The sequence below is a fragment of the Poecilia reticulata genome, linkage group LG16, assembly GCF_000633615.1.
Source record: "Poecilia reticulata strain Guanapo linkage group LG16, Guppy_female_1.0+MT, whole genome shotgun sequence".
In the NCBI taxonomy this organism is placed as follows: Eukaryota; Metazoa; Chordata; class Actinopteri; order Cyprinodontiformes; family Poeciliidae; genus Poecilia; species Poecilia reticulata.
The window spans coordinates 11,293,118-11,320,617 of record NC_024346.1 but is presented as its reverse complement, the minus strand read 5'-3'; the positions used below and the strand labels follow the sequence as shown (position 1 = coordinate 11,320,617).

General features: G+C 41.1%; 2 protein-coding genes across 5 annotated transcripts; both read right to left on the bottom strand.

Annotated features, from left to right (window-relative positions):
• Nucleotides 1-282: 282 nt before the first annotated feature.
• Nucleotides 283-9,622, bottom strand: dbpb (D site albumin promoter binding protein b). Its single transcript, XM_008431555.2, has 5 exons — nt 8,653-9,622; nt 8,212-8,493; nt 7,241-7,696; nt 4,206-4,465; nt 283-2,326 (listed from the first exon to the last, which is right to left on the bottom strand). The coding sequence occupies exons 2-5, from the start codon at nt 8,399-8,401 to the stop codon at nt 2,111-2,113; spliced, it is 1,122 nt and encodes a 373-aa protein (XP_008429777.1). The 5' UTR covers nt 8,402-8,493; nt 8,653-9,622; the 3' UTR covers nt 283-2,110.
• A 4,064-nt stretch (nt 9,623-13,686) lies between these two features.
• On the bottom strand, nt 13,687-23,704 carry LOC103478067 (zinc finger protein 384). Of its 4 annotated transcripts, XM_008431554.2 has the most exons (4): nt 23,187-23,611; nt 22,691-22,807; nt 19,445-20,087; nt 13,687-17,347 (listed from the first exon to the last, which is right to left on the bottom strand). In XM_008431554.2, the coding sequence occupies exons 3-4, from the start codon at nt 19,659-19,661 to the stop codon at nt 14,973-14,975; spliced, it is 2,592 nt and encodes an 863-aa protein (XP_008429776.1). In that variant the 5' UTR covers nt 19,662-20,087; nt 22,691-22,807; nt 23,187-23,611; the 3' UTR covers nt 13,687-14,972. The 4 variants fall into 4 exon arrangements, with proteins under 4 accessions (XP_008429776.1, XP_008429773.1, XP_008429772.1 ...); XM_008431551.2 differs by having other exon boundaries at nt 13,687-20,087; nt 22,676-22,807; nt 23,187-23,704; XM_008431550.2 differs by having other exon boundaries at nt 13,687-20,087; nt 23,187-23,704.
• Between the last annotated feature and the right edge of the window lie 3,796 nt (nt 23,705-27,500).

The following is a 27,500-nucleotide window of genomic DNA, read 5'->3' as shown; positions in this document are numbered from 1 at the left end:
AAAGGGACAAGCACAGAGTTTGTGAGACAGCTGACAGGCTTAGGAATGCGTGCAATGTGAACAAACAAGAAGAAGATCAAAATATCAGAACAGCCCTGGAGCATCCCAAGACAAATCACAGTCTGGCTATCACTCCGAACTTTGACCGACTCTTTTCCCCCTCTAGAAACCCAACTTATTTCCAGATGGAACTAATGTGAAACACAAACTTGTGAAGAAACAGTCAAAACAGAGCAGCAGTGGATGAGAACAATCTTTTATTGGTGTTTTTTTTTTGTTTTGTTTTTTTGTTTGTTTTTTTTTTGTTTTTTTGCTTTGTTTTGTTTGGGAAGTTGCGACTACATCCAAAACCAGCCAGCTCAGACTGGCTGGGGAGAGGGAGGAGGGGTTGGGCACCATGAACACTACTTATGCAGCAGTCACTACAAGGCTCACCAACCACATCTGTGAGGATATTGGAAACCGGATCTCGTTGGGTAGAGCAAACAATCACTGAGTGAGATGATGATACAGGCCGTAAGGAACCGCCGAGGAGCATTGCAGTCGTGTGCACAGTCCTTACGCAGCTCGAAAACAGAAGACGAAGGTAAAATAAGTCTGCGTGAACGTCACGTTCAGGCCCATGAGTCGAGTTTGTGAAACCCACCGGGGCGGAGGAGACGGTGGTGGTGTTGGCGGAGTCCGGAGCAGAAGTGAACGTCCGAGGGCGAGCATTTCAGAGGAACACTCAAAAAGATGTTTCTAGATGCAAAAGATCATGTCTCTCCAAAGAAAGAAAAACATTCAGTAATATAGAATAATAACAATAAGAGGGTAATCATCATAATTATAACAATAACAATAGCTGTAATGGTAACTACCATCATGGTCATTAAAGGGATTAAAATCACACACTTTCGCTAGTCAACCCTCCCCCAGGAACATAATAACACTGTGTACCATGCCCTTGTGTAGGTGTTGTTAGATACAGTAGAAAGCAGACAGGTGGCTATTGGGAAAAAGCACTAAATAGCAACAAGCTCTGTGGATCCACACGGGGAATCTTGGCTTTTATTTGTCCCAGAAATCTGGGAAAATGTTATACTATTCCAGTCAACAGGGGGGAGAGGGGTATTCAAAATGTTTCTCCTTCTATAGTGTGATTATTTAATACAGTGAAGTATCGGTGTGTGCCTAACTGGTGGGGGGCTGGTTTCAGAGTATGTTACAACACTGTATGGGAAGAGTTTAACCGTGGGAGCAAGCAGAAATAGAAGCATGGATATATGGATTCAAAGAGGATGCAGAGGAGCAGGACTATCCAGGGCTCCATAACATCACAAAGCACTGCGCTGAGAGAGAGAAATAAAAATAAAAAAAATGTAAAAAAACAGATCCAGATATAAACGGATTTCAGAAATATGCACCAGTTGACAGGGTGAAATTGTCTATTAAAAAGATAAAAAGGAAAAAAAAAAAAACACAAGACCTGGTCAAGACAAGTGCTGAACACACCTTGTGTCTCTCATTCTGTCTCTACTGAGCATGCTCAGTGACCTTTACGTGACAGAAAAAAAAGAAAAAAAAAAGGAAGTGCTCGAGAAAAAAATCCACAAAATGCTCAACAATACGATTTTTAAGATAATTTTTGCTCTCTATATTACAAATTATTACATACGTCCTCAACCGTGCTGCTGCATCGTGACTAAAGCATCAATGGCTGACAACTCCAGACTCATCTAAAAGAAAATGATGTTCACCATGGCTTCTCTGCATCTCTGTGTCCAAAACATGTAGAAAATATACAAAATTATTCTCTGCATTTGCTCTCCCTCTAAATTTTTCTTAAGTATTATAAAAATATACAATTCTCCAATAACAAAACCCTTAAAAGTCACATCTTTTTTTAATCAGTTAAATTACTCTCTCTCTCCATCAATCACTTTTAATAGCTCAACAAAACAAGACACCTGAGCTTCAGTACACAACCCTTTTCCTTGACTTATACATTCATCGTTTTAATCGTCAGTGTCCTTCTCTTTATGATTTTCAACTCATTGAGTCCGTCAAACCATCCCAGTAATTTGGAGTCTCAAGTTTAATTTGTCTCCTCTTCCTGATTTTTCCTCCATCACTGGTCGCCCAGACGGTTCTCGTATTTACTAAGGATGTTGCGGCAGCGGCCCAGTTCTTTCCGCATCTCGGCCACTTCCTGTCGGAGGGCAGCGTTCTCTCGCTCCAGGTAGGCGGCCCGCACCGAAATCTGGTTCTCCTTCAGGCGGCGAGCGTCCCGGGAACGCTTCGCCGCCTCGTTGTTTTTGTACCTCCTGGTCCAGTACTTCTCGTCCTAGGAGGGGAACAAACACAGGAGGGACATTTGGTGGTTTTAGCATGTGAGTGAGCTTTCACCAACAAACACAAATGAAAACTTGAAGACAAGGATCTACAGTTTTCCCCCTTACGGAGTTCTTCTGTGTTTTGCTTGTTTTGTCAAACTTATTTCTTTAATTAATTAGTTAAACTTGTGTAAAAACTATTTGCCCTCATGGTAAAATCATGAATTAGCAATGATTAAAAACATTTTTTGGTTTGATTTCACTTACCCTGATCAAATAGGAATCAATTAAGATATCTCAAAAAGCAACACATCATGTCCTGATATAAGGACTAGATAAGCCTACAAAGCCATTTATAGGGATTTAGGACTTCACTGAACCACAATGATAGTCACTATCCACAGCATAAACATGCACCAGGAGTGGCTGGCCAATCAGAAAAACTTCAAGGTGGAGCCAATGGCTCATCCAGAAGGTCACCAAAGAACCTTAACATTGAAAGCTCTCAGTTCAGCTCAGTGTTAATCATTTTTAGATGTTTCCTTGTTGCCAAGGGCCTAATTTAAATTAATGAGTTATTATCAGGTTTCTGCAAAAGTTGACTCAATGCAACCAAAAAACTAATGCAATCATATAAATCGTATCTAAAACATGCAGGATTGTGGGACCAGTGGATCTGAGCTGATGACCACCAAACGTCTTTCCTTTTATATGTAAAAAAGGTAAACGTGGGACTGACAGCAAATAAACAAATTTCATGTCCAGCATCCAACTCTTGGTAAAATCCCCAAATTAATAGAAATCCTACTATTAATTCACTGTTGACCATTATATGTTGTTCCATCACTTGTGCCTGATTTCTGATCTCCAGTCTTCGTAAAGCTCTGACCTGTTTATATCGATTTTGGCCAATTTCAAATTTTCTGTAAGAATTGTAATACAATAAGGTACAGCAAAAACTTTCAAAATACTCTTCATGCATTAAGCGTTATTGATTATTTATAGTAGAGGAGACGTCACACCGTGTGTCAGAACAGTTTCTGTGTAACAGGATTTAACCATTTTTGACAAATGACTGCAGACTTTACATTTTAAGCTACATTTAGAATCTGCTGAAGGTCTTGCTCTCTCACGCTGTCTCGCAGCCAAAATGAACCTCAGAAACACTGTAGAAAATACAACTTCCGACATCTCTGTGTTTATACCTTCTTAACACTAAAGATAGCCAACAAAATAACTAATATAAGCAACAAAATAGCTAATAGTCTATAGTAAATGTAGTAAAAACTTTCACATTAAGGAGTCTTGTTGGAACTTACGTCTACTAATTGGAAAAAGATTTTGGGGTTTCTGGAAATCGGAGTGATTCTTGGTGCTTTGCTAATTTACTTCTTATTCATAAAATAACATATATTTTTAAAGCTAAAACATATACAGAACAGATTATCAGCTAAACAAACTTTTGCAGTTTTCTGTAAAGGCAACATTTCTGAACTTCAGATTTATTTGTTAAATATGAACAGAGATCTCTGTGACCCTTTTTCTGAATAATCTGTTATGAAGGTCAGCTATTTCTGCACTGTGTTACTCATTTGTATCACAGGTTAGTTTGTGATTCATTTAAAAGTGAATCACAGCTAAAAGTGTTATTTCCTCATTTGTCGATTGAGCAGAGGGCGTCTGTCCAGTGAAAATCCAATGTGCAGATTTTGGTCTCTTGAAATGTCATCGATAACACTAGAAAGCTCATTTTCGTGTGCATTTAACAAACAATCAGTAAAATCCTGCAAAAGTTGATTGAAATATGTTCTCCTTTGTCATTTTGCCTCTAACCTAACATCCAATAAAGAAACAAAAATAACAGAATCTGAGTTTTCTTTCTGGACTCACCTTCATGTTATCAGGCACCAGGATCTTGCGTGCCTTTTTGATCATCGGCTGTGGTTTCAGCTCTTCCTCGCTGAAGGAATGCCTTCTGGGGTCAAAGTCTTGCTCTCCAGAGGTGCTGGACATGGCCATGTCTGACTGATCCATCTCAAACATTCCAATCCCATCGGGTCCGCTTCCCGTGGGCGTCAGCAAAGGAGGACAGGAGGAGGAAGAGGAGGAAGAAGGCGATTCGCAGGAGTCGTTCATACTCGTCTGACCACCTGGAAATAAAGGAGAAAATAAATTAAGTCAATTAATGAGCAATAATCCTACAGAGGTTAAAGTGAATAAATTGGCCAGAGATTTGAATCTGAGAATCTCTCCCAAATGGTGACAGTGTTGTCATTCCTTTAATTTAGATTTAGATTCAAAGCTACTAGTTCCATCAAAAAATAAATTAAAATTAGCAGCATGTTTTTCATTGGCTATGCTAACGTTTAATTAATTGGTGAAAATTGGAAATCGGCACAATCTGAGCAAATGTAGTTTAAATAAGTACTCACACTGAGATCATTTTTCTAGTGGTAAACATTTAAAAGACGTGAACATCGCCATGATGGCCACCAGAGAGCAGCAGAGAGCTGCTTTTCTCAGTGCCAGAGACTTGCAAACATTCCTGAGCCTGCAGCTGATTTAGAGCTGAGCTTTTTCCAGACAGCCTTCATGAAAAGGTGCGCACGTTTTTCAGAGTACCTGGATTATTTACAAAAACTTAACGAATAAAAAAAACTATTATATAACATAATATACATCGTACTAACTTTTAGAATAACACAAAATGGGCTTTATTTTAAAAAAAAGTAGCCTTTTAGAAATGTTTTTCTGTTTTGTTTTGGAGATTAAAAATAAACTTGTGTAAATATGACTTAACAACTATACAAATTGCCTACCAAGAGTCGTACTGTGTGTATTTGTTCCGCTGTGTAAACTATAACCACAACAACAAATTAACCTGATCGATCTGAGTCAAATAATCAAATCAGTTATCAAGGCAATAACCGTTATATTGTAATAAAACTTAGATCAAAAGAAAGATTTACAAATGGAAGTGTTATATAACCACCCACCTCTCTTCTTAAAATCTCTGTCTTTAGATGGGGCCAATACAGGGCCATACGCTAAACCCAACCAACTTTAAGTCCACAACTGGTTACTTTACCCCAATGAGTGCACAAATATATACACTGATTTAACTATCTCTGTACAAAAATAAGTTTTTTAAGAGTCTAACCATAACTACCTGTTAATCATGTGAAACCACATATCTATTGTGCACTGTGCCAGTATAATGTGCTGGTGATATGAGGGCATAGTTTTATACAAGGTGTGTACTGTTTACTTCTAATCTCGGTGTTCAAAAATGCCAACGCCTTAATCACAGTAAAACAATGACCATATTGCCCAATCGGCAGGATTACCATCACTTTACAGCAGGAGAGCTAGACTACTTGTGCCATGCTTCAGCAGCCCAACATCAGGAACCAGTTAGCCCAAACACCTGGTGGAAGGTTTTCTTGAACTGCATGCCCTTTGTTCTGGGTGGCTCTGATGCTGGATGATGTGCAAACTGGTTTTGGTGAGCTCTGTTACTCACATGTTCTGATAGTAAATATCTGGATTTTTTTATCTAGAGGTGATGTGATGTAAAAAAAAACAAAAAACTATAGAACTTGTACAACAGCATTCTAGCAATGACAGAAGCCTCTCTTTTTTTAACTTATAAAGCAATTAAAAGCTAGTCAGTTTGATGATCTTCCACACAATCCCTACAGTCTTCTCTAATAACACTTTACACTTGTAAATAATCGTGGTAATGCAAAAACAGTCCAGCAGCACAGGGAAGGAAACTCTTCCTGTTGCTCTGTTTCTCCCCCCTCCTCTCTGCGGGGCTCCTCCTCCGTCTCGGCCTGGCCCTGCCTCTAGTTCCCTCACTGCAATACTCCCATCCTCTTCACGTGTACCGACGCGTGCACATGGCCGTGGCGTGTGAAGCAGGGAGAGATTAAAGACGCACCACTGCAAACACTCTGCACACTGCTCTCACTGTGTCTTTCCCTCACCAGGCAATGTTTTGACCCTGATGCACATCAATTATTGGCTGAGAGAGGGAGCTTGCTGATCGCACTGTACACTGCTGTACATAGATCGCATTCCAAGCTACAGCAAAGCCTCTCATCACTGCTGTGGAGTTGACTCATCAAAAAAGCCAAAGAGTTTTCTTGAGTACTATCCCTCGGTGGTCTTACAGCTTCTCCAAAAAACTCAACCAACTTTTCACTAGGAACCTAAATCCTGTAGTTTATGTTTAAATTAGATTTTGCCTTTAGGGCCATGTGACTCTATCTCATGCCTTCACTGTGACTCCAGACCACAGAAAAATGCCTTGTCACTGGTATTTGTTTAAACTCAAAGAAGAACCGAACGACAGACACTACATAACCTTGGCTGCATTTAAACGACCATTAAATAATCAGTAGTGTGGGACATTTCGTCCTTTTAAGCTTGTAAACTATTAAAAGCTGTGTTGAAGTATCTTCCATCGCTGCTGCTATGGACGATACTTCCATAGCTTCCATAGAAGATGGAAGATATGGAAGTATCAGATGGGAGATCTGCTATGGAAGATATGGAAGTATCTTCTATGGAAGATAGCAGATCACAAACCATTTTTGTGAAGACAAACCTGAAAAATGGCGTCAAGAAATGGGCGATATGGAGATAAAGTTTGATTGTTATATTTTGTAATAACCATTGCAATAAACAAAAAAATTGCACACTTTTTAAATATTAATGAGGGTCATTTTGGCAATTGTTCTGGTATTGCATAAAAGTACAAAATATTTATATAATATAAAAACTTCACTTGCGTTCAGTTATTTTTCCAAATATACTGATATTTATGGATGCTTGCATGGAATAAAAGCGCGAACTCAAACAACCAGAGTCAGGATAAATCACAACTTTTATCTTTTTTTTTCCAATAACCACCAACTCACCATGTAGATAGTCGCTTCCTCCTCCTTGACTCTGCGGCTGGGCCACCTCCAGGCCAATGAGAGATGGCGAAGACGAGGAAGAGGGCGACGAGGACGAAGATCCAGGCGGCGACGAGGGCGGTAGGCACTGGGAGCTCTGGTTGGGCACGGCCGACTGGGAGCTCTGTGAGGGGATCTGGGCCGAGCTGGAGCTGTTGTTGTTGTGCATGCTGCCCATTCCGTTCTCGGTCAGAAACTCCTCCAAGTCCATGTACTGGAGCTGAAAGAGCCCGCCGTCTGCAGGCAGGGTGCGATCCCACATGAGAGGTCCCAGGAACTGGTTGAAGCCCGAGCCACCATTTCCTCCAGCACTGCCACCTCCACAGCCGTTACTGCTGTTGTTGCTGACTATCCCATTGCCATTCCTCATGGAGCACACTCCCAAAGAATCCTCATCTAGGTCCAGCCTGTCTTTGTCTGCCATAGAAGAAAAGCACAAAATAAATAAATAAATTGTTTGTTTTAGAGATTTTGATTACAAATGCATGCAAGAGCTACTCAGAGTGGCAGGTGGATGCACTTATTCTCCAAATCTCTGTTACACAATCATAAACACAAACTCCCAGATGGACCAGATGGTCGTCGAACTGCAGTATAATTTGCTACAAGAACATGAAAACAAGTTCCTGAACAAATCTCACAATGACTGTACTTCTGTCTGGCAAAGAAAGTGTTTGTGTGCATTATGCAGAGCAGCTTAAGGTGAAACATCTCAACAACTCCATTGTAATCTGGATCCTAACTTTAAACTGCAGCCGGGTTTATAATCCAGGAGAATACTCATGAGGGTCATGGAGAAGTCATCCCAGGCATGTGCGTTGGCACATGAGACTGGGGTGTGAAGCTTTGTGAGTGAATCAACTGCTTCAAGGTGATACTACAACAAAAATGGGTGGAACTGGCATAACACAAAGACAGACAAAGTTCCTCACCTTTTGAGTCACAAGGATTCTTCAGCCGGTGGTCTCCCTTCATGGGTTGCTGCAGGAGGGACTTTAAACCGGCCATGGAGTTAACGTGGCCCCCAGTGAGGGAGCCTGCAGGCTGAGTACAACTCCCAAACTGTGGGCTTGCACCAGCTGGCAGGTCAGGGGTCGGAAGCTGGGAGAGTTGCCTGGACATCCTGGACTGGAGGGAAGGGAGGGGGGCTTGCACCTGAAGTACTGAGGCAATCTGATCAGAGAACCTACCAATAGGACAAGTATACTGGCGGGCTGTTTGTTTGTATGCAGGAGGGGTGAAAGGTGATGGACACACAGAGAGAGAGAAAACTTGATTTAAGATGAATTCATGATGAATAAAATAGCTTTCATATCACAGTTACACTGTGTAAAATACTTATAAGACATTATTAATGAGGTGAAACTATTTACCTTGTAGTTGTTGCTGTAGAGATCCTTATTTCCTAGTATAAAAATTCTCTTCAAAGTACTCCATTGTTATTGGATGTTATTAAACTGTAGAGTAGATCGAGACGTTGCAGTGAGAGGGACAGTCAGGCTGATACCGTCTATAAAATAGCAATAAAACCGCACAGCGGAGGCAAAACAAAATGTCACAACTCAAAACTGCGAAGCGGTATCCCGAATTTCTCGTCCTGGACTCAAAAAAAAAAACAAATTTCCCGAAACAAAAACCAAACAACAACAACAACAAAAAAAAAAAAAATCCTTCCGCCGTTACTGCAAGAATAACCTCGTAGGAAAAGTGTGCATGTAGAAAAACAAACAAGAAGCAGCAGCGGTCAAAGGAATAGCTGTGTGTTGGTCAGATGACAAGTTGTGTTGCTGCTTGTCTTCTCTGCTGTGGCGCTCTGCTGTCCGTCAGCGAGGGGGAGGAGGAGGAGGAGGAGGAGGAGTAGGAGGGCGGCTCGTTTCTTCTTTCTGTTTCTACTGTTTTTTTTTCCTCATCCGGTGGATGCAGTCACGGGCGCACGGGCTGGGATCTGCGTTCGGGCCGCGCGACGTCCACGTCCGATCGTCCTCTGCCTCTCGCGCTCAGCTGGAACGGACACGGGCAGTTCACGTGACGTCACGCCTCGCGGAACAGGCGAGAGGGGCGTAGCCGAGGATTTGGCTAGCTCACTCATTTATTTATGAGACACACCTACCCTCGTGCGCACCTCGAGGAGAGCAGGCTGTGTATGGCAGGTCGTTGTGACATAAAATCAAAACAAACTTCCCCCTGGCCTCAGGGTCAATTCATCACTCCTGCCAATTTCTGCCCGTCTTGTTTCCATTTCTTAGAAACCTTTTCGTACTAATGTACTTAACCACTTAATAGTCAATTATATTCTTGAATTATGGCGTAGAGCAGAGGTGGGTAGTAAGTTACATTATACTTGAGTAACTTTTTTGGGAAAAGCATTACTTTCTCGATTAGTTTTACCACACTGTACTTTTTACTTTGACTTGAGTAATAATTTTATATTTCTACTCTTACTTGAGCAAAATTTCTGGATGCTCTATCCACTGTGAGTAACTTCAACAAATGAAGAAAAAAACCGAGTGAGAAACAGACATGCATACAGCTAAAATTAAAGTGAGATTTCTTGTTTGTGTACAAGGTTTGTTTTTCTTCTGTTCTCTTTTAGCTGCTGAGTCTGCCGTGCCATTTAGCACTGGAAGTACTTCACCCTGTTGCACAACACAGAATTACTGACGGTAAGTATTAGTTTGGAAAAACCTGAATCTGTTATTTTGTAGTCATGTTATGTGTTTGTTTGTTTGTTTTTTATTTTAGCCTATAAAATACCAGAATTTTGACATAGCATTTTTGTCTAATGACACCATTTTTATATATTTAATCACATTTTTTGATCAGTTACTCAATACTTGAGTTGACTTTTAACCAGATCATTTTTTACTCTTACTTGAGTAATATCTTGGGTAGTTACTTTTTATTGCTACTGAAGTGGAGATTGAAAGGCAATTATGTTTACATATTTTTCACAAGGAGTCTTAGTTGCACACTTTGAAAAGAATGTGATCAATATATTAAAATAGAAAAAACATACTGACACAAGATGGGAACTGAATATTTATATTGAAACTAAAGCTTGGAGTATCAGTAGAAGATGAAAGATTTGACTTTATTTATAAATGTCTATGTCTCTGAAAAGTAAACTGAAGTTCTCACAGACAATTTGGATTTCTAACTACCTGACGTAAGTGAATATGGAACCACTGCATGTTTATTCAATCTGACTACAAGATTGTCTCGTCAGAAAGACAACAGCTGTTTTCATGTGGCACAGGCATTGTTCCTCTCTTTGGAATTCCAAACCAAATCATGGACAGTAAGTAATTCAGTACGATCATCTGGGTTTCTGGTGCACAGAGGCAAAACAAACAAAGTTGGTTGGAACTCAAAGATTAAATTATGAAAAAACAAAACATGAAGTTAATAATTTTACTGAGCTCTCGCGTGATATTGGTTCTTAGTCCCTCCTTGTCAGTCAGGGTTCTCTACATTTTTCTCTCTTCAGCATTAGAGCACACAGAAATCACTCCTTCGTAAGGTCAACCGGCCTGGAGGAGATTAAATCACATATTTTGGTGGCACCTTATTTATCCCAGAAGTAAAATTCTTTCAAATCTGTTTGCTTATTTTTCAGAAAGTCATCTTTCAAAACAGAGATATCAAAAGTCATCTTTGCCAACATGCACAAAGACACAAGTATCTTTAACTTGAAGGAGTATTATTTGGCATCTGTTCAAGTTCATTGTAATAGTTTCATAATTGTAAACATTGCATTTGGACATTCTATCATATGTGGGATAGAATATTATTTCAGAACAATGCATTGCTCCGATCAAGACTTTTGTCCAAGTCTTGATCAGATTGGGATATGACTACAAAAGATTGGTTTTAAAACAGGTACTAAGAGTCTCTATTGTACTATATAAACTTCATGCAGGCTCTCAGCCAATTCACCAATTCATACCACCATTTTATACCAGAGGATGGTGCTCATTTCAACCTTTTGTCAGTCTGTACTTTTGTAATTTTGGTTGTTTCGTGGTCAAGTTCATGTTACTAAATTGTAACCTCTATCCCAGGACAATTTCTACCAACTTTGCCTGAGTTCGTCCACGTCTGACTGAGGGAAGTTTGATTCCCACTTCAACAACTAACAATCTAAACCAGTTTTCTATATTCTGCTCATAGTTTACCGTGAAAACGTGGCTTAATGACTAACATATAATAAACACGAGGAGGTCACTTTGAGTTATTTTAATCTGACCAGGGATAGTAATGTCATAAATTCGTGAGTCTCAAATGGGATCAGAACTAAAATAAATGGACATAGGTGACACTGCAATAATAACCTTAACATAATATTTGAACATGTTGCACTGTTCCGGTTAGAAGAGCTTGTCAAGCTACTATATGCTAAATTAGCTTGCCATACAGTTTGTTTTGTCTGACTGATATAGACAGTATGACTTCGTTTTGTTTTCGTATTTTTCTTTTAAATTCTCGTTACAGCAGCAGTATATTTGAAATCTGTTTTATTATGCTTTTACGTGCTTTCTTTATTAGTGTGAACTTTGAGTAATACATATCAAAAACATAAATATTTATAAACACGTTTATTTTTTGTATTGTAAAACCTACAGATTTGAGCCTCGGACTATTCTAGTTGAATTAGGTATCCCTTCTTTATAATGGTTGGTAACAATTGCACGACTTTTCCAGTTTCCCTTGTAATCCACGGAAAACGTGAGTGTGCTGTTTTTTCAGGAGAGAGGAACGCTTCTGCACGTTGCCTGCCGGCGTACAATAGCTGTTCCAGCTCACGTGGGTGAGACACGCGAAGAGCGAGCCTTGTCCGCTCGCGCTCCGGGCTCTGATTGGCCTAATCCAGCGGTTACCCCGCCCCCGGAGAGAGAGCCATTGGCCAGAAATAGGTCGAATAAACCCGCCCGCTTGGATTCCCCCCCGCGTGCATGCCACTGCCGCGTGAGACAAGCGAGGGGAGAGGGAAGAGAGCGCGAGGGTTTGTCTCGTCTACTGTACATTGCAAAGCGCGTGCGAAAACAAAGCGCGCCACAGGAATTCACCTGTCTTCCTCCTGACTCATGCAGAGGTTCAAGTAGATTAGACATGGCAACATAGCAGTGCATTTCATGGCTGTTGTTCGGATAACTAATAACAGTGCATCAACACGTTAGGCAGTAAGATTGTTGATTCCACTTATTCCAGTTCAACAATGTCCCTTATTGATTGATGATCACTGAACCTCACATTAAAATGTATCAATCACATATGTTTAAAAGCACACGCAAAATAAATCCCAAACTCAGCTTTGCTGCTCCATATTTAAATGTACAACAGAAGCTCAAATTTTACGTCATTTAATTTTTTTTTTAAATAACTTTGACACGGCTACTAGATTACTTTGGTTACTGTGAGGTACTAATCCTGTAGTAAACAAAAACAGCCACATCATTCACATACTTGATCCAGCACCCAACCTCGCCAGACCTCTCCTATCACAGTTTCATCCATGTGACCGCCCCACTCATCCCTACCAGGCCAAGATCACTATAGCGAGTTGCTTACTGCCATCTTGTGGCGCCACGAGTGAGAGCCAATTATTTTCATAGCAGCTAGAGGACCGTATCAAAAATGTGAAAATCACATTTATTATGTTAGTTCAATTCAAAGAAATAAGCCCATCATTTACTAATTCTTCACACATAGATCAATATATATTCAACCACTGGTCAGTTCTGAAGCTTTCATACATATTTTGTTTGCCATAGCCCACACAACCCTTCGCAGGACTGACTCTTTAGAATAATAAACAGCAAAATGTCATTTCTAAAAAAGTTGTTCACAGCGTGAAGTATCCAATTGTGTTAATAGAAAGTTAAGAAAGAAAAAAAAAACAAGTGTGGTAAGCTGATAAACAGGGAAGCCACCTGACTTAAAACTCCCTCCATTTATTGCCTAATAGACCAAATACCAGAGCCAACAATGAAGACCAGCTGAAGCCAGGCATTAAAACAACCTGGGCTTTAACACCTCAGCAGAGCCACCTCCGCTGCACTGGCACAGTGATTCAAAGGGCTTTTTGTTGTTCCAGGGCAATATTAATATTTCCTGAAAAACTCTTTGGACCTTCCATCCACTGAATATGGAAGCAACCAGAGCCCCTACAAGGGTTAGGCTGGTGTAGAAAGTGCCTGACTGGATGGACAGTGTTAAATTTGATTATAGAAAACCCTTAATTATCCTCAAGCAATTGACACAATTAAATTTATCGTTATAGTAACTACATCCTGAATGACTTTGGTTCACTCAATGAATTGCTAACTTTGGATAAGGTTAACTCTTTTTCTTGTGCTTATACTCCAGATATTGCTTGTATGTTACTGATATGAAATAAAAGAGAAACAAATTATTACACTTAAGGTTTATTCATTGCTGAAATATAATCAACTACTGACTTCTCAGTAAATAATGTGATAGAAATCTACTAAAACTAGAATTTTTTTTTCTTTAAGAAAACAAAAACTTGACAGGGGTATGAACATTTCATATGTGAATAAAGTGACACAATGTTCTTAAAAATGTATTTCATCAGATTGAGTTGAATGAAAGAAAAAAAAAACAAGGGTTGACAGTGAAAACATGATTGCAGATCAGCAAACAACTCAAACGTATAAGGGGGTAAGTAGAAGACTGGCATGAAGACTGATTAGGTTACACACAAATACATGGAATATTACATTTGTTTATCATGATAGGTCCTTGTTTTTAAACACACTTTGAAGAAGTACTGTAGAAATAATCACTGCTAAAAAGAGCATACAAATAACATGAGATTAACATGTTACAGTCAATTTGTTTAACCTGTTTTTAATCCTGTTGTATAAAAGCTAGGAATATCCTCAAATAAACAACGTAAAGTGAACACCGTAAGCAAGGCTTCTTCATTTTGGCAGGAGAGGGATTACTGTAATGCTAATTACCAGAAACTTACATTTCATCTATATGTGATTAAATCACTAAGGAATATAGGGGCAACTCTCAAATCAACTTTACACTACAAACCTTTGGGGATATACTGAATAAACCATCACATACTGCAGGAGTGATTTAACAACCTCAGCAAAAAACTTGACCATAGAACAAACATGCACTGACATACTATTAACAAAAAAAAAGTTTTTTGTCCCCATGTCCCTATTCCTAATAAATGCACTTTACATAAAAAAAACTCCTCAGAGCCTCTAAGTGAACAACAACAAGACAAAATACACAGCAGAGACGTTATCATACAGCAAGAGGTGTAGCAGGGAACTTTAGTTGTGGAAGGGGAAGATACATTAGCAGGTCATTTCACCTAACTTGTCTAGATAACTGCACAGTGTCAGCCAAGCATAGTGTCAATGCACTTAAGGGGTTAATTTATGATCCTATGGAAACAGTCACGTCTTTGAAAACACCTTTGAACATCTTCCAATATAACCTGGAAGAATCTCTGGTGATATTTAATATAATGTTCTACAGTAGTTGTTAACACACTCATTCTAATAGCAGAGTAGATGCAACAGAAAAAGAGGCAAATTCTCCTAAAGACAGTAGATGCCTTTGCCAGTCCCTTTTTTACCTCTCTCTTTTCTATTTTAGAACTGAACAACAAAAATCCCTCGTTTGCCATTTCTTTCAGACGCCAGAATCAATATCTGTACGGTTCTTGTAAGAATGGCATTTCCTCATGACTGTCGTGTGTCTGTCTTTCTCCGGGTCTCTTCGAAAGCTTCAGCCTCTTAGCATCGCCTCTTTGCAGTCTTTTAGCCCTGCGGCGGCAGGACGCTTTGTGCCTGTGAAGAAGTGTAGCGTTCCAGAAGCGAGCGGAGCAGTGATGGCAGGAGAAAGTCCCTCTGGCACGATGGGAGGCTCGATGGATGAAGGCTGTCAAAGGCCTGTGAGACTGCTTCCCACACACTCTGCACCTCAGCCGATCCTGAGCGCTCAAGGCCTTTCGTGGGTGTTTAACTGCCATGTGGATCAGCAGCCCTGCTTTGCGGGAAAATACGGAATTGGGGCATATGGGACATCCGAATCGTTTCACTGGAACTTGGAGAGATGACAGGATCTGTACTTTCATTCCTCCAGTGTTGATAAGCCTATACCCACCACCACCAGATCCTCCCCCTCGCTTAATCGTCAAATGAAGAGAGCCTTGTTTCTTATTCTGCTGCCCTCTTATTGTACAGCTTATCTTTTTCTTCCGTTTGACTCCATCAAATCTCACTAAATCTTGGGATTCCCAGTTATTTTCCCTCCATTCTCTGTTGTCGGACTTTTTTTTTTTCTTCTTGTGTCGTCTCATTTCATCGTGGGGCAGAGGGATGTTGCACTCAAATGGTTGGTGCGCCTGGGTGTCTAACTGATGATGGGGATGATGGTGGGAGAGGTGATGATGGTGATGCAGATGGTGATGTTCAGTGGAAGGTAGTTCAGTGAGGGGCTGGAACGGGGCAGTGGTGTGAAGCGTGCGGCTACGGGATCCGGCTGGATAAATGTGCTCTCCTTTCACCCCAGCAGGGGAATGTGGGTGCTGCGGGGGCATGATTGTGGAGTTTGGGGGGAGTGGCTGAGAGTAGGATGGAGCACTGGAGGTGGAGGATTGGGCTGTTGCAACATCATAAAAGAGGGGGGAGTAACCAGCTGGTGGTTGTGGAGGTGGTTGCTGGTGACTATGAGTGACAACACTAAGACTCTGCCCTCCATGGCCTTCAGTGGATGGAGCCATCTGAAGCAGGGCATTGGTGGCAGCCTCACTTTCAGAAGCTGACTGATTAACATCACTACCACCTCTGTTTTCTCCAGACCCACTGCTGCCTTCTTGGGAGTTAGACTGTTCAGCTCGGGTAATTCCATGCTGAGACTGCCTGTGTCGAGTGAGGCTATTTGAGTAGGCAAACTGTTTCCCACATACCTCACAGGAAAATAACTTGTCACCCCCACCTTCATGAACCATCTGGTGATGGGCAGTTAGCTGGAAGTGATGACGGTACGATTTCCAGCATATAGCACAGGTGTAGAGTCGAGGCTGCGGTGGAGGCTGCGACTGGGGTGGGGGGGGAGGCTGTTGCTGAGGGTTGGAGTCTTGAGGCTTGACGTCTTGAGAGTAGGGGTAATAGGAAGAGGTGCTTGGTGCTGGATTCTGGCTCCTGTCCTGTGCCACGCTACATTGAGTATTTGGATTAAAGCTGTTGAGGCTCTCTGGAGCTGGTGTTGTGGGTACCTCTTCCAGCTCCCCTTTCTGGTGGAGTTTGCTGTGCCTCCTAAGGCTCTGGGAGTAACCAAACTCTTTCCCGCAGATTGTGCATTTGTAATTCTTTGCGCCAGAGTGGACTGTTTGATGCTTGCTGAGGTGAAAAGCCTCTCTGAAATACTTTCCACATATGGTGCAATGGTGGGGTTTTTCACCAGTGTGGATGCGGTCGTGCCTGCGCAGAGTCTCGCGGCGTGCAAACCCCTTGCCACAGACACTGCAAAGGTGAGTGCGTGGGAGCCCGCTGGGTCCCATTCTGGGTGTGTACTGCCTACGTTTTGGGGGCTGTCCACCAGCTGCAGGATCTTTTTTAGCTCTTGGTTTGCGAGGACGTTTTGGTTTGGTAGTAGGATTCTGTGGGTTGCTGCTCATAGCCTCTTGGCTCCCACCACTTCGGAAATTCTTATCCATGCCAGACGTGGAGGAAGGTGAGCCTAGAGGTCCTAAACCAAGACCACCTAGCAGACCTCCTATTATGTCTCCCCTATCATCCCCTCTATTTCCGCTGTTGCTAGCTGCTGTTATTGCAGAGATTGCATTATTGACAGAGCTAGTGACATCATCCTCTGAGTCATCCAGTAGAGAAGAAAGAGGCAGGTGGGGCTGCTGTTGCGGATGGTGATGCTGGTTGTGGCTCTGTGAGTGTGGATGCAGAGTTGGGGCCAAGGGAGCCTTTCTCAGAGCTGGGCCCGCCATCCCACTTCCACAGGGGGAGGCACCAGAGTAGCACGGAGATGGATTACCTTGAGAACGGTGGTCATCATGGTAGCCTGTGTAACGATTCCGAGAGTAGTCAGTGGGGTATTTACCATCTGTTCTGTCCCTGTCATTTGAATTCCCTCCCCTTCCAGATTGAAACAGACCATCACATCCTAAACCTGATTTAGGTTCTCCTTCACTCACAATGATTATACCATCCTCTTCCTCAGTTTTCCCATAAATGACCCCTCTATTGCTTTGATAAGTTCCCCCTCCTCCATTACCTCCTCCACCCCCTCCCCCGACTCTGTCCTCACCATCAGTTCCTGTCTTGCTGCCCCGGTGTTTGGGTCCCCTACCTGGCTTGCCGCAGGTGCCTGAGGCAGCATGGTTGAGAAGAGAGGTGCTCTCTCGGAAGGCACGACCACAGGCAGGACATCGGAATGGCTTTTCCTCATGAATCTTCTCATGACGTGTCAGTGACTCTCTACGATTAAAAGCTCGAGAGCAGGTGGAGCAGCCATATGGGCGGGCTGAAGAGTGTATAACTCCATGTTGCAGCAGGTGCCCCTTTTTCTTAAAGCCTTTGCCACAATCAGGGCAATGAAATATTTTGTCTGGGCTAGGACAAGAATTTGACGAGGGTTGGGGAGTTTCTTGGGTCGAATGGGGAAGGCTTGGGTCAGACTGAGTTTTAATGTAAACGGGGTTAGGGCCTGTAGTGGCAGTATTGCTAGTACCTGCTGTGGTTGGCTCATGCATGCGCATATGCCTGCGAAGGCTTGATAGGTGAGGGAAGCTTTTGCCACAATCTCCACAGCTATAAAGGGGCTCTGAATCAGACTCTGAAGCGTTGGGTTGCATTGAGCTCTGGTTATCAGATTTAGAAAGCTGGGAATCATTAGTAACCAGTACTGAGGCAGCAGTGGAAGAGGGAGCAGAGGAGGAGGAAGAAGAAACTACAGATGAGGATGAAGATGAAGAGGCAAGAAGGGATGATGGATCTCCACCCATATTTGTAATACCAACCCCACTACCAATTAAAGCTGGGGGCTGGCCATGACTTAGCCCTCCATTACTACTAGTGCTTGGATTACCACTGTTGCTACTGTGAGCATGGCCGCTACTGCTATTATTGCCGCTATCAGATTTTCTTTGAGGCAAATAGCCAGCCATGGCTTTTTTCCTTCTACTACTACTGCTACTACTACCACTACTTCCGCCTCCGCTGCTTTCCCCTTTACCATCTTCCTTCGATAAAGATAAGTGAAGTGGTAAGGGAAGGGGCAGACCTGCTTCCTGCTGCATCAAAGAAGCTATCTGATTAGATGAAAGCACTGGAATGCCCTGGAAGTCAAAGCCACCTAGCGATGAAGCCTGGGAGCCTGGGTGGAGAGGGTGGTGAGGATGAGAATGAGAGTGAGGATGAGAAAGGGAATGAGGTGGAAGCTGCTGCTGGAGAGGTTGCTGGGGAGGCTGCTGGGGCTGGGGGGTGGAGTGGCCATGTGAATGGGAGGAGTGCAAAGCAGGAGGTGGAGCGAGGCTAGTGCTAGGCTCTCCAGCTGCCTGACTTAACCCAATCCCTAAGTGGTTATGAGTTCCCTGTTGAACTAGAAATTGCTCTAAGCTAGCATTAGCAGGCACGCCAGAAAGAAAGTATTGATTAGCAGCTAACATGCAACTAAATTGTTGGTGAAGGCTCCGTGCATCAGACTGGGCTCCAACCAACTGGTGTCCCAAAGAGCTGACTGCACTGCTGCTAGAAGGGTTGTTAGAGGTGGCCACAGATGTTGATGGGGAGGGAGAGGAGGAGGAGGGGCCAGGTGATGCCTGGGGGACAGAGAGGCCAGGATGTAAAGGAGGGGGTGGAGGTGCTGATGTTACTAATCCTCCTAATCCCCCAGCACTCCCACTACTGCTACTTCCCCCTGTAAAGTGCTCAAAGCGGCCTACACTTGGGTGTAACTGCTCCTGTGCTAGTGCTGCCTCAGACGGGTGGAAAGAGCGCAGGAACTGCGGGTAGCCTGAAGAATGACTCGAGCTGCTGCTGCTCATCTTGCTTGACTTTGAGCGAGAGGTCTGAGATGAGGAAGGCTGTTGTTGTAAAGGTGGGGGAGGAGGGGCACTCATCTTGGCAAAAATGGAGGCAGAATCAGAAAAGGCGTTACCTCTTGACCCCTGCAGGGGGCCCAAGCCAAGTCCAGACAGAAGAGCTCCAGAAGACTCAGCCTGCTGCTGCTGCTGCTGCTGGAGTTGATGCTGGTGTAGTTGCACTTGCTGCTGATGCTGTAGCTGTCGATCTAAACCAAGGCCTTTGAACTGGTGGGCCTGGTGCCCACTTAACATCTCTATAATGTCCAGATTGTATTTTCCAAATTGGAACATTTCCCACTCACTGGCACATGGGGGTGCAGATGCCAAACCTCCAGCGCTAGGAGCGGCTACAGTAATCCCACCACTCACTGGTGAAAGACAGACTTTACCCTAAGAGTGGGACTATGCTACTATGTTCTTACTTTGGAGACAGCTTAAAGTTCATCTCTCCAGATTGTTTATCTCTGGTGCTGCCACTCCCTCTTGATCATCCACTGCCCACACTATACTTCCAAACTCAGTGGGGTAGCTGAGGTGATAAACTGATGATCAAAGGTAAAAGGTAGATGAGTTCCACCCAACTGCATCAGAAATTAATTAAAAGTGGTTTTTATTGAGGAACCAGTTCAAAATGATGGTTTTCTTGTCTCCTTTGAGAATAACTGTGTTCCTTCACCTAAGATTCCCCATCCATGTTCAGCCAAGGAGTTCCTACAGCTGAAAACAGAAAAGTCAAAAAGGGGTGAAAGTCATAGAAGGGCTCTATATATCTTTATATTAAGATAATAATCACTTTATGCAGACCGACAGATTATTACAATACAGGCTGCAGTATGTAACCTTTATAAAAAAATCTGTTTACTACATATTTGTTAGAACTGTCACTAAATTTAAATTTAACACAGTGCAGGGCAGTTTTAAAGTATCTCTTCCTACAAAATATAATTTTGAACAAAAACACATTTTTGCACCATCAAACTTTAGTTGCAGTAAATCTACACACCCATTTATATTTCTGAAGCAAGAGTGAAATGAACAATTTGTGCCATATCTGAAAGTTTGACCTTTTGTAGCATCTGCAACAAACAAAACAAACAAAAAAAACATTCAACATTTTATATTTGCAATAACTTACCTTTGAGTGGTTCTGCTGGAGTGGTGCCCAATTAAAGTAGCTGTATAAATGCCAATTGTTTTTATTATTAGTCTCATACTGACTACAAACACATAGGTATGTTCTTTTCTCTGTGAATGAATATTGTGCACCTTGTAGGCGTCTGTGTGAAAAGAGGCAGATTTTGCATATTTAGCAAAGCACTGGAGAGAGTGACCCATTTTACTTCATTACTATACTATCTGACCATTTAATCTTTCCATGCTGAATCTTTTCTGATGTGAATCACACATAGTACACATAACTGAGTATTATGCAGAATATTTATTGCAGAATGGATGGATATTAGAGAGGATTTAAATCTTTGTCACAGACAATTTTGGACATAACAAATTAACATTATCACACAAACTAAGCAAGAAAAAAAATTGTGGTAAATATTAACTGATGCAAAACATATCCAAGTGACTTTGCCACTCTGCTAAGTACTCTGATTCTGTACCTACAAGTGGTCATGTCATCACAGTCTACTACCTTTTTCATCAGATTTGATAAATACTATTTTGCAACTATGTAATTATCCACAGCATGTCTCATGGTAGTAAAAAATGCTTAAAACACTCATATAATTTAATTGTAAATTCTTCTTCTAAATTTATTTAGAGCTATTAGACCTCATTTCCATTGCTGGCGATTCTGACCTCTGTGTGAGCCAGTTTTCTCTTGTGGAATATGAGGGATTATGACCGCAATCAAATCAAAATAACCAAGTTACATTACCACAAATCCTGACAGCCAACTAGTTGAAGAGAGTTGCTATGAATCACTGGTAGTCAACTGGAATAAACAGCTGAAATCGGCTCTCAGTCGCAGTTGTGTGACGAAAATATCATCATTTTGTTCTCAGCCTCTTATTGTCCGCCCATTCTCATCACAAACCCTGTGGTGAAATTCTTGTCCCCTTCTGCATGCAAAGCTATTGCGTGATTGGTCAGAATTTTGTGGAAATGTTTGTTTATGCGGAAAAGCGTATCTGTTGGACCAAAACACTGAACTCGCCCTGCTTGGTTTTAGTTCTATGCAACAGGCAAACATCCCAACGACGCCTTCTGTTTTTTTTTTTTTTTTAAATCTTCTAATAATATGAAAAATTAAATACCACTTTACAACTATTATTCCTTTCGGCTCCAAACTTGTAAATTGTTTCTCTCTTCCATGTTCACTAAAAACACCTGCGGCGGGAGGGGATTCATAAGAAATCAACATGATGCATCTTGTGGACTTTGAAGGGTGTGCACAAAAACTAACATCTTGCAACCACTTGACAGTGGTTCGAACAAGTTGGGCCCTCAACGGAGTCTGCCACTTCTAACTTTGCTCTTAGCTGCAGAGAAAATAATAGTTTAGATTCTTTCAGAGTTTGTCAGATGAGCCTAAACTAAGTAAAGATTTTAATAAAAGCATACTGCAACCTGTTAGTACTTTAAGAGTGGCAGCAATGGGACACTGTTTTTTAAAATATCAGATTTAGTTTGTATTCCTTCAACTTAAACAAGTGAACCTGTTAACGAGGCAAGCTCTTTGATAGATAGATAGATAGATAGATAGATAGATAGATAGATAGATAGATAGATAGATAGATAGATAGATAGATAGATAGATAGAAGTCGGGAGAATGTGTTTAGATTAGTGGGTATACAAGGTTCACATTTCCATTATGATCTCAGAGTTTATCGCTAAACAGTAATGATTGTGTCATAAAAGCTAAATAACGCAACTCTTACAAGTAAATTAACTGGTACTTATTTTTACCATTTATACACTTTTGTAATACTAAATTCCATTTATAGAAATTTTTTAATTAAAGCTATTTTTGTAATTTTGGGTCACAACTTCTCACAGCTTTAAAAGTAATTCCCTAAAAATCTGAATTTTGAACCTCCGTCCATAATTTTGGCATCATGTAGTTTTTAATGCTTCAGGTAAAATCTTTTTATGAAAATTTTAGTCGCATACATAAAACCCTTAGGGGAAAAAACATTCGACCTTATAAAAATATTTAAATATACGCAAAAAAGAAAAAACTAAATTTCAATAACAACCATAGAGAAATAACATTTAGTCACTAAATGATAGTTCAAGTTCACCGTGTTCTGTAGACTTAACTCACTTGAAATGTGTTTATGCTCACCTCTATAAATCTTACCGTTTCCTCTAATTCAATAGATGAATCCTTGGAGGGGGATTTGAGCTCCCCTGGCAGATGAGGGAGATTATCTAATGCATATCTGACTGCCTCTCATTTTAATGCACATCAGCAATCCTGCAAAAAAAAAAAAAAAAATTTGAAAAAAATGGACCAGAAATGCTAAAGTTAACACCAGCTTTCCATTCGCTTCACCATGTAAACATTAGTTTCAAGCGCGAGCAATAACGGTTGCTCCTGTTACAGCATTGGCTAACATTTAGTAGAGGGAAAAAAAAGAAAAACTAAACTTGGCGGTTCTCTTTAGCATCATGTTAGACTCCGGCTCAGTGTGTCTGGCTATGTGCAGCCACACGCATTTTTACAAAAGCCACATTGTTGCTAACGTTAGCCATCCTCTCTAAGCACAATTGTAAACGCACGCCGACTAACGTTAACTTGACGATGCTAGCGCTAGCATATACATCTGCGTAACCTATATTCAGCAAATGTTTACCTACGCATCCAGTAACAGAGCAGAGTTTGTAGATGGATGAGGCCTGGCACGCCTTCTTCTTCTTCTTCTTCTTCTTCTAACTGCCTGCTGGCTAGCTACGGTGCGCTTCCATTTCTGCGTGGTGTTTTCCAGTCGTTAGCCAGAGCCATTTTCACTGATGCTGAGCTGGGTGAACGCTCGAAATCAACGCCGACGAACACCGCTGCAGCCTCCTCACCATTTGGTTACCGACCGCTCTGCGCTGGCGGGGAGCTCATTAGATTATTATTTAGAGGGACGAGGAGATTTTTTGGTCAGTCGGTGGTGATATATTTTTTTGGGTAAAAGTGAGTGACGTGTGCTCCCCTAACGTTGGTCCTTTCCGGCCCTTGTAATGTTTCCGGGTAGCGGCGGCAGAAGGGGCTCGCGGACGGTGTTTTAGGGCTCACCGCTTGGCTTCATGCTGCTCGGTTTCACTTTTAGCAATTTGCATATTGGGTGTTTTTTGTGGGTTCAACCATCACATCTCAGTTGAACGGAAAAGTATTAAGGCTACTAAAAAAAAAAAATCCGACTTTAATCTGAGAATTGAGTTCTCAGATTAAAGTCGGTAAATTAGTACTCCTGCTGCACAATTCACATCCCTGTCATTGAAGCTTGTTGCTACCAGGTGCACATCTGCATTAAAATCAGAATTCAGGAAAAACGTCTAAATTCTTAGATTAAAATCACAATTCTGAGAAGAAAAGTACGATTCGGATTTTTTTTTCTACTCTGAATTCTGGGGGGGGGGGGGTCTCAGACTTGTAAGAAAAAAAAGTCACAAATCTGACATTTTATTTAAATTGTGAGATAAAATTGAAAATTCTTAATTAAGAGAAATAATTATGAGATTTCAACCCTAATCTTGATCAAGCCTGTATGATATGTTTCAGAGTGAAAATCAGGAGGTTATAACATTCATGTTACAGAAAGTAATTTAATTTGTTTGATGCCAGAACAGTATTTTTTATTATGCCAGTATCTCTTTTATTAAACTCTGCAGTAATTGTATAAGGGGTTATTTTACTAATAAATTGTCTCCTCATTCAGTAGATTTATGCTAGGTCCTTATATCTGATAGGGCAGCCAGGGGACATAACGCATGCTACATTAAATCGTTTTGTACCAAAGCAAAACAATTTTATGTTTTGCTTTAAACATTAAATCACTATTTCTTCATCAGGAGTGTAAAATGCATAAATATTTTAGGCTTTTATTCTTGTGGTATTCCTGGCATTCAGACAAAATAAGTGTAACAACTACAAATTCATTGAACACACTTATTAATAATTTACATTTATACTGAATTCTTCATTTTTTAATGATTTGTGAAGAGTCTGAGAATTTCCTCTGCTGCTGAGGTTCAATAATGTTAACAGCCTCAGAAAACACCCAGTTACATCAGTTTAATTGGTAAAATAAATTATTTTTATTTGTTTGTTTGTTTGTTTCATGGGCTGCACAGTGGCGCAGTTGGTAGAGCTGTTGCCTTGCAGCAAGAAGGTTCTGGGTTTGATTCCCGGCCCCGGTCTTTCTGCATGGAGTTTACATGTTCTCCCTGTGCATGGGTGGGTTTTCTCCGGGTACTCCGGTTTCCTCCCACAGTCCAAAAACATGACTGTCAGGTTAATTGGCCTCTCCAAATTGTCCCTAGGTGTGAGTTTGTGTGTCTCTGTGTTGCCCTGCGACAGACTGGTGACCTGTCCAGGGTGACCCCGCCTCTCGCCCGGAACGTAAGCTGGAGATAGGCACCAGCAACCCTCCCGACCCCACTGAGGGACAAGGGTGTCAAGAAAATGGATGTATGGATGTTTGTTTCATTCATTTCAATGTCCCATTTTGATATCAACAAAATATTTGAATGAAAAAGAGTAGTTAGAAGAAAAAAATTCATACAGCTTAGCCCTTCTCTCAAAAGTTGATATAAAGCTTAATTGCTTTATACCATAAGCAATTAAGCATCAATCAACCATCCATATTGATGAATAAACTGATAAACACAGGCAATGTGTATATATAAAAATATTATCTTTGTATTATCTTTGTAATGATACAGCACTCTGCTGAGCCAATATACATCACTGTATTGTATTGTTTCTTTAGACAGATTGTTTCACAGATTTATTCCATAAACAGAAATGTAATGTTTCATTTATTTAGGTCTAACTTTGAGATTTAAAAAAAAAAATCTCAGATCCTCTTGAATTATAAATACTATCTCTTTTAACAAATCTTTTTGGCAAATGTGTTGATAGTATACTGTAATGTATTTTGAACGTAACTACATCTAGAGATTAGCTATTCAATAGAACAACCTTTAACAACTGAGGTGCAAAGAAAAAAAATCTATAGAGGAAAACCTGTAAGAGAAATAAGTGTGGTAGTGTAAGGAAGCGCAAAGATACTGGAGATTACAACAGACCCGATGGCGTCTGCATCTGTTTCTCTCACTGTGGAGGACGTAGGAAGAGGTGCGATAGAGTGATCAGGCTCTGCCGGACAAAGAAGACGGAGTGATGGAGTGTTTAAATCACCAAACCTCGACAGTCACCCGCACCTAAAACCATGTGGGGCGACCTGAGAGTAATTGGACCACAGAGGAATAGAAAGGAGCCAGAGAGCAATGGGGACGTCTCAGGTGAGGTGAAGGTGCTCCAGGCGACGACCTGATGAAGCTGGCTTCGATTTGTTTTTCCATAAGTGTGAAAGCGCTGGTATTGAGATAAATAGTGGCTTCTTTTACAAAAGCAACACATTTTTCTTTATAATGAGAATCCCATATGTCTTATCTAACACAGAAGAATAAACATCTACCACCCCCAAAGATTTGTTTTGCTTTTACTTTTGCTTCATACTTAAATGTTTCACATCATCAGACTAATTTTAGTATCATAAAAGGTTCATCAGAATAAATACAAAATGCAGTTTTCAAATGATGTTTCCATCTATTTAGGGAAACGATTTATTTCCAATCCAGCCTGGCCTCTATGTTAAGATATGCCTGTTAAATCAAATTAACTGTGATTAATCAAAAATAGTTTGGTTTAACTCAGTTACAACTAGAACCTGTACGACAACATGAAGTAGGTTAAAAGATTTCAAAAAGTGCTAAATCATGCGTTCTAATAAAATTCAACAACAGATTAGAAACAGTGGTTGACATCGGCCTGGAAAGGAATAAGGTCAGAGTTCACGATTTAACAGAAGACAGGGCAAAAACTGCATCAGATGAAGAGTCCAACGGCCGAACCGACTGCTGACCAACAGGAACACAAACACTCCAGGAAAATGTTCCTACATCAGGTATCAGGTTACGCACACTTGGATTATACAGTGGAACAATAACCCAAAGCACATCAGGAATCCAGCTTGCTATAGTGAAGGTTTGGAGTGGTCTAGACAAAGTCTAGACTTTAAATGTCAGTAGTAAACATAAAAACTCAGTCGTTTTTATGTTTGTTTTATGAATGCATGTTTTGTAGACGTAAATGATGAATGGTTTGTACTTGTATACTTCTTCCTCAAGTCCAGTCATTCACCCATGTACTCTTTTATAGAAGAGTCATGGCCCATATCAGGCGAGTCGCAATAATATTTTAGTATTTTTCATTAATATAAACAGTAATCATGCATTAAAAAAATTATGATGTTATGGTATTTTTTGAGAGCAACATTAAGTTACTGGCTACAGGATGATGGAGCAAACCTACCAACATCCAGTTGGTATCATCAGTATGGTTTTACCTATTAATGTAATGTAATTTGCTTATCAGAATCATTTTTTATTTAGTGAATAGGACACCAAATGATAGATTAAATGATATCCTATAGTCAGACCGTTTAACAAAAACAACCTTTCATATATGAGCCTCTGGTCTGCGTCCAAATCAAGCTGAATGTGAACCGCCTGGTGGTGAAATGTGGAACTGCAAGAACCCAAATGCATCTTATTTTCCTGTCCTTTGTGTGTTTTCTTTGTGTTTCAGCTCCACAACAACGTGAGCTGCCGGCTGCTCTTTCATTTAAACCCGCACTCTTCTCACAGCAATAAATGTATTCACAGGAGGTTGAAGATATGAAGTGCACAGTCTCCGTCTTGCTGCAAGGATCCATCAGGTGCGGTGTGATATAACTCTGCGTTCAGATGATCTGGAGTGGATTTAATTTAAAAGTACAGCTGTCCACTCCCAGTAGCACTCCACGGCTTTTAATGTGGCTTATACAACATCTCACACCTCGGTGATGTACAGCTTTAGTTTGTTTACTAATCTACAGACGACTGAAGCGTTTTCT

What these genes read in the sequence shown, in the direction of transcription:
- LOC103478067 (XM_008431551.2), bottom strand. Translation starts at nt 19,661, where the DNA reads ATGTTCCAATTTGGAAAATACAATCTGGACATTATAGAGATGTTAAGT.
- dbpb (XM_008431555.2), bottom strand. Translation starts at nt 8,401, where the DNA reads ATGTCCAGGCAACTCTCCCAGCTTCCGACCCCTGACCTGCCAGCTGGT. An exon ending in GAATCCTTGTGACTCAAAAG is followed by an intron (nt 7,697 to 8,211) that starts GTGAGGAACTTT and finishes CTTCTATGGCAG; the next exon opens with ACAAAGACAGGCTGGACCTA. An exon ending in AGGAAGCGACTATCTACATG is followed by an intron (nt 4,466 to 7,240) that starts GTGAGTTGGTGG and finishes CTTTATTTCCAG; the next exon opens with GTGGTCAGACGAGTATGAAC.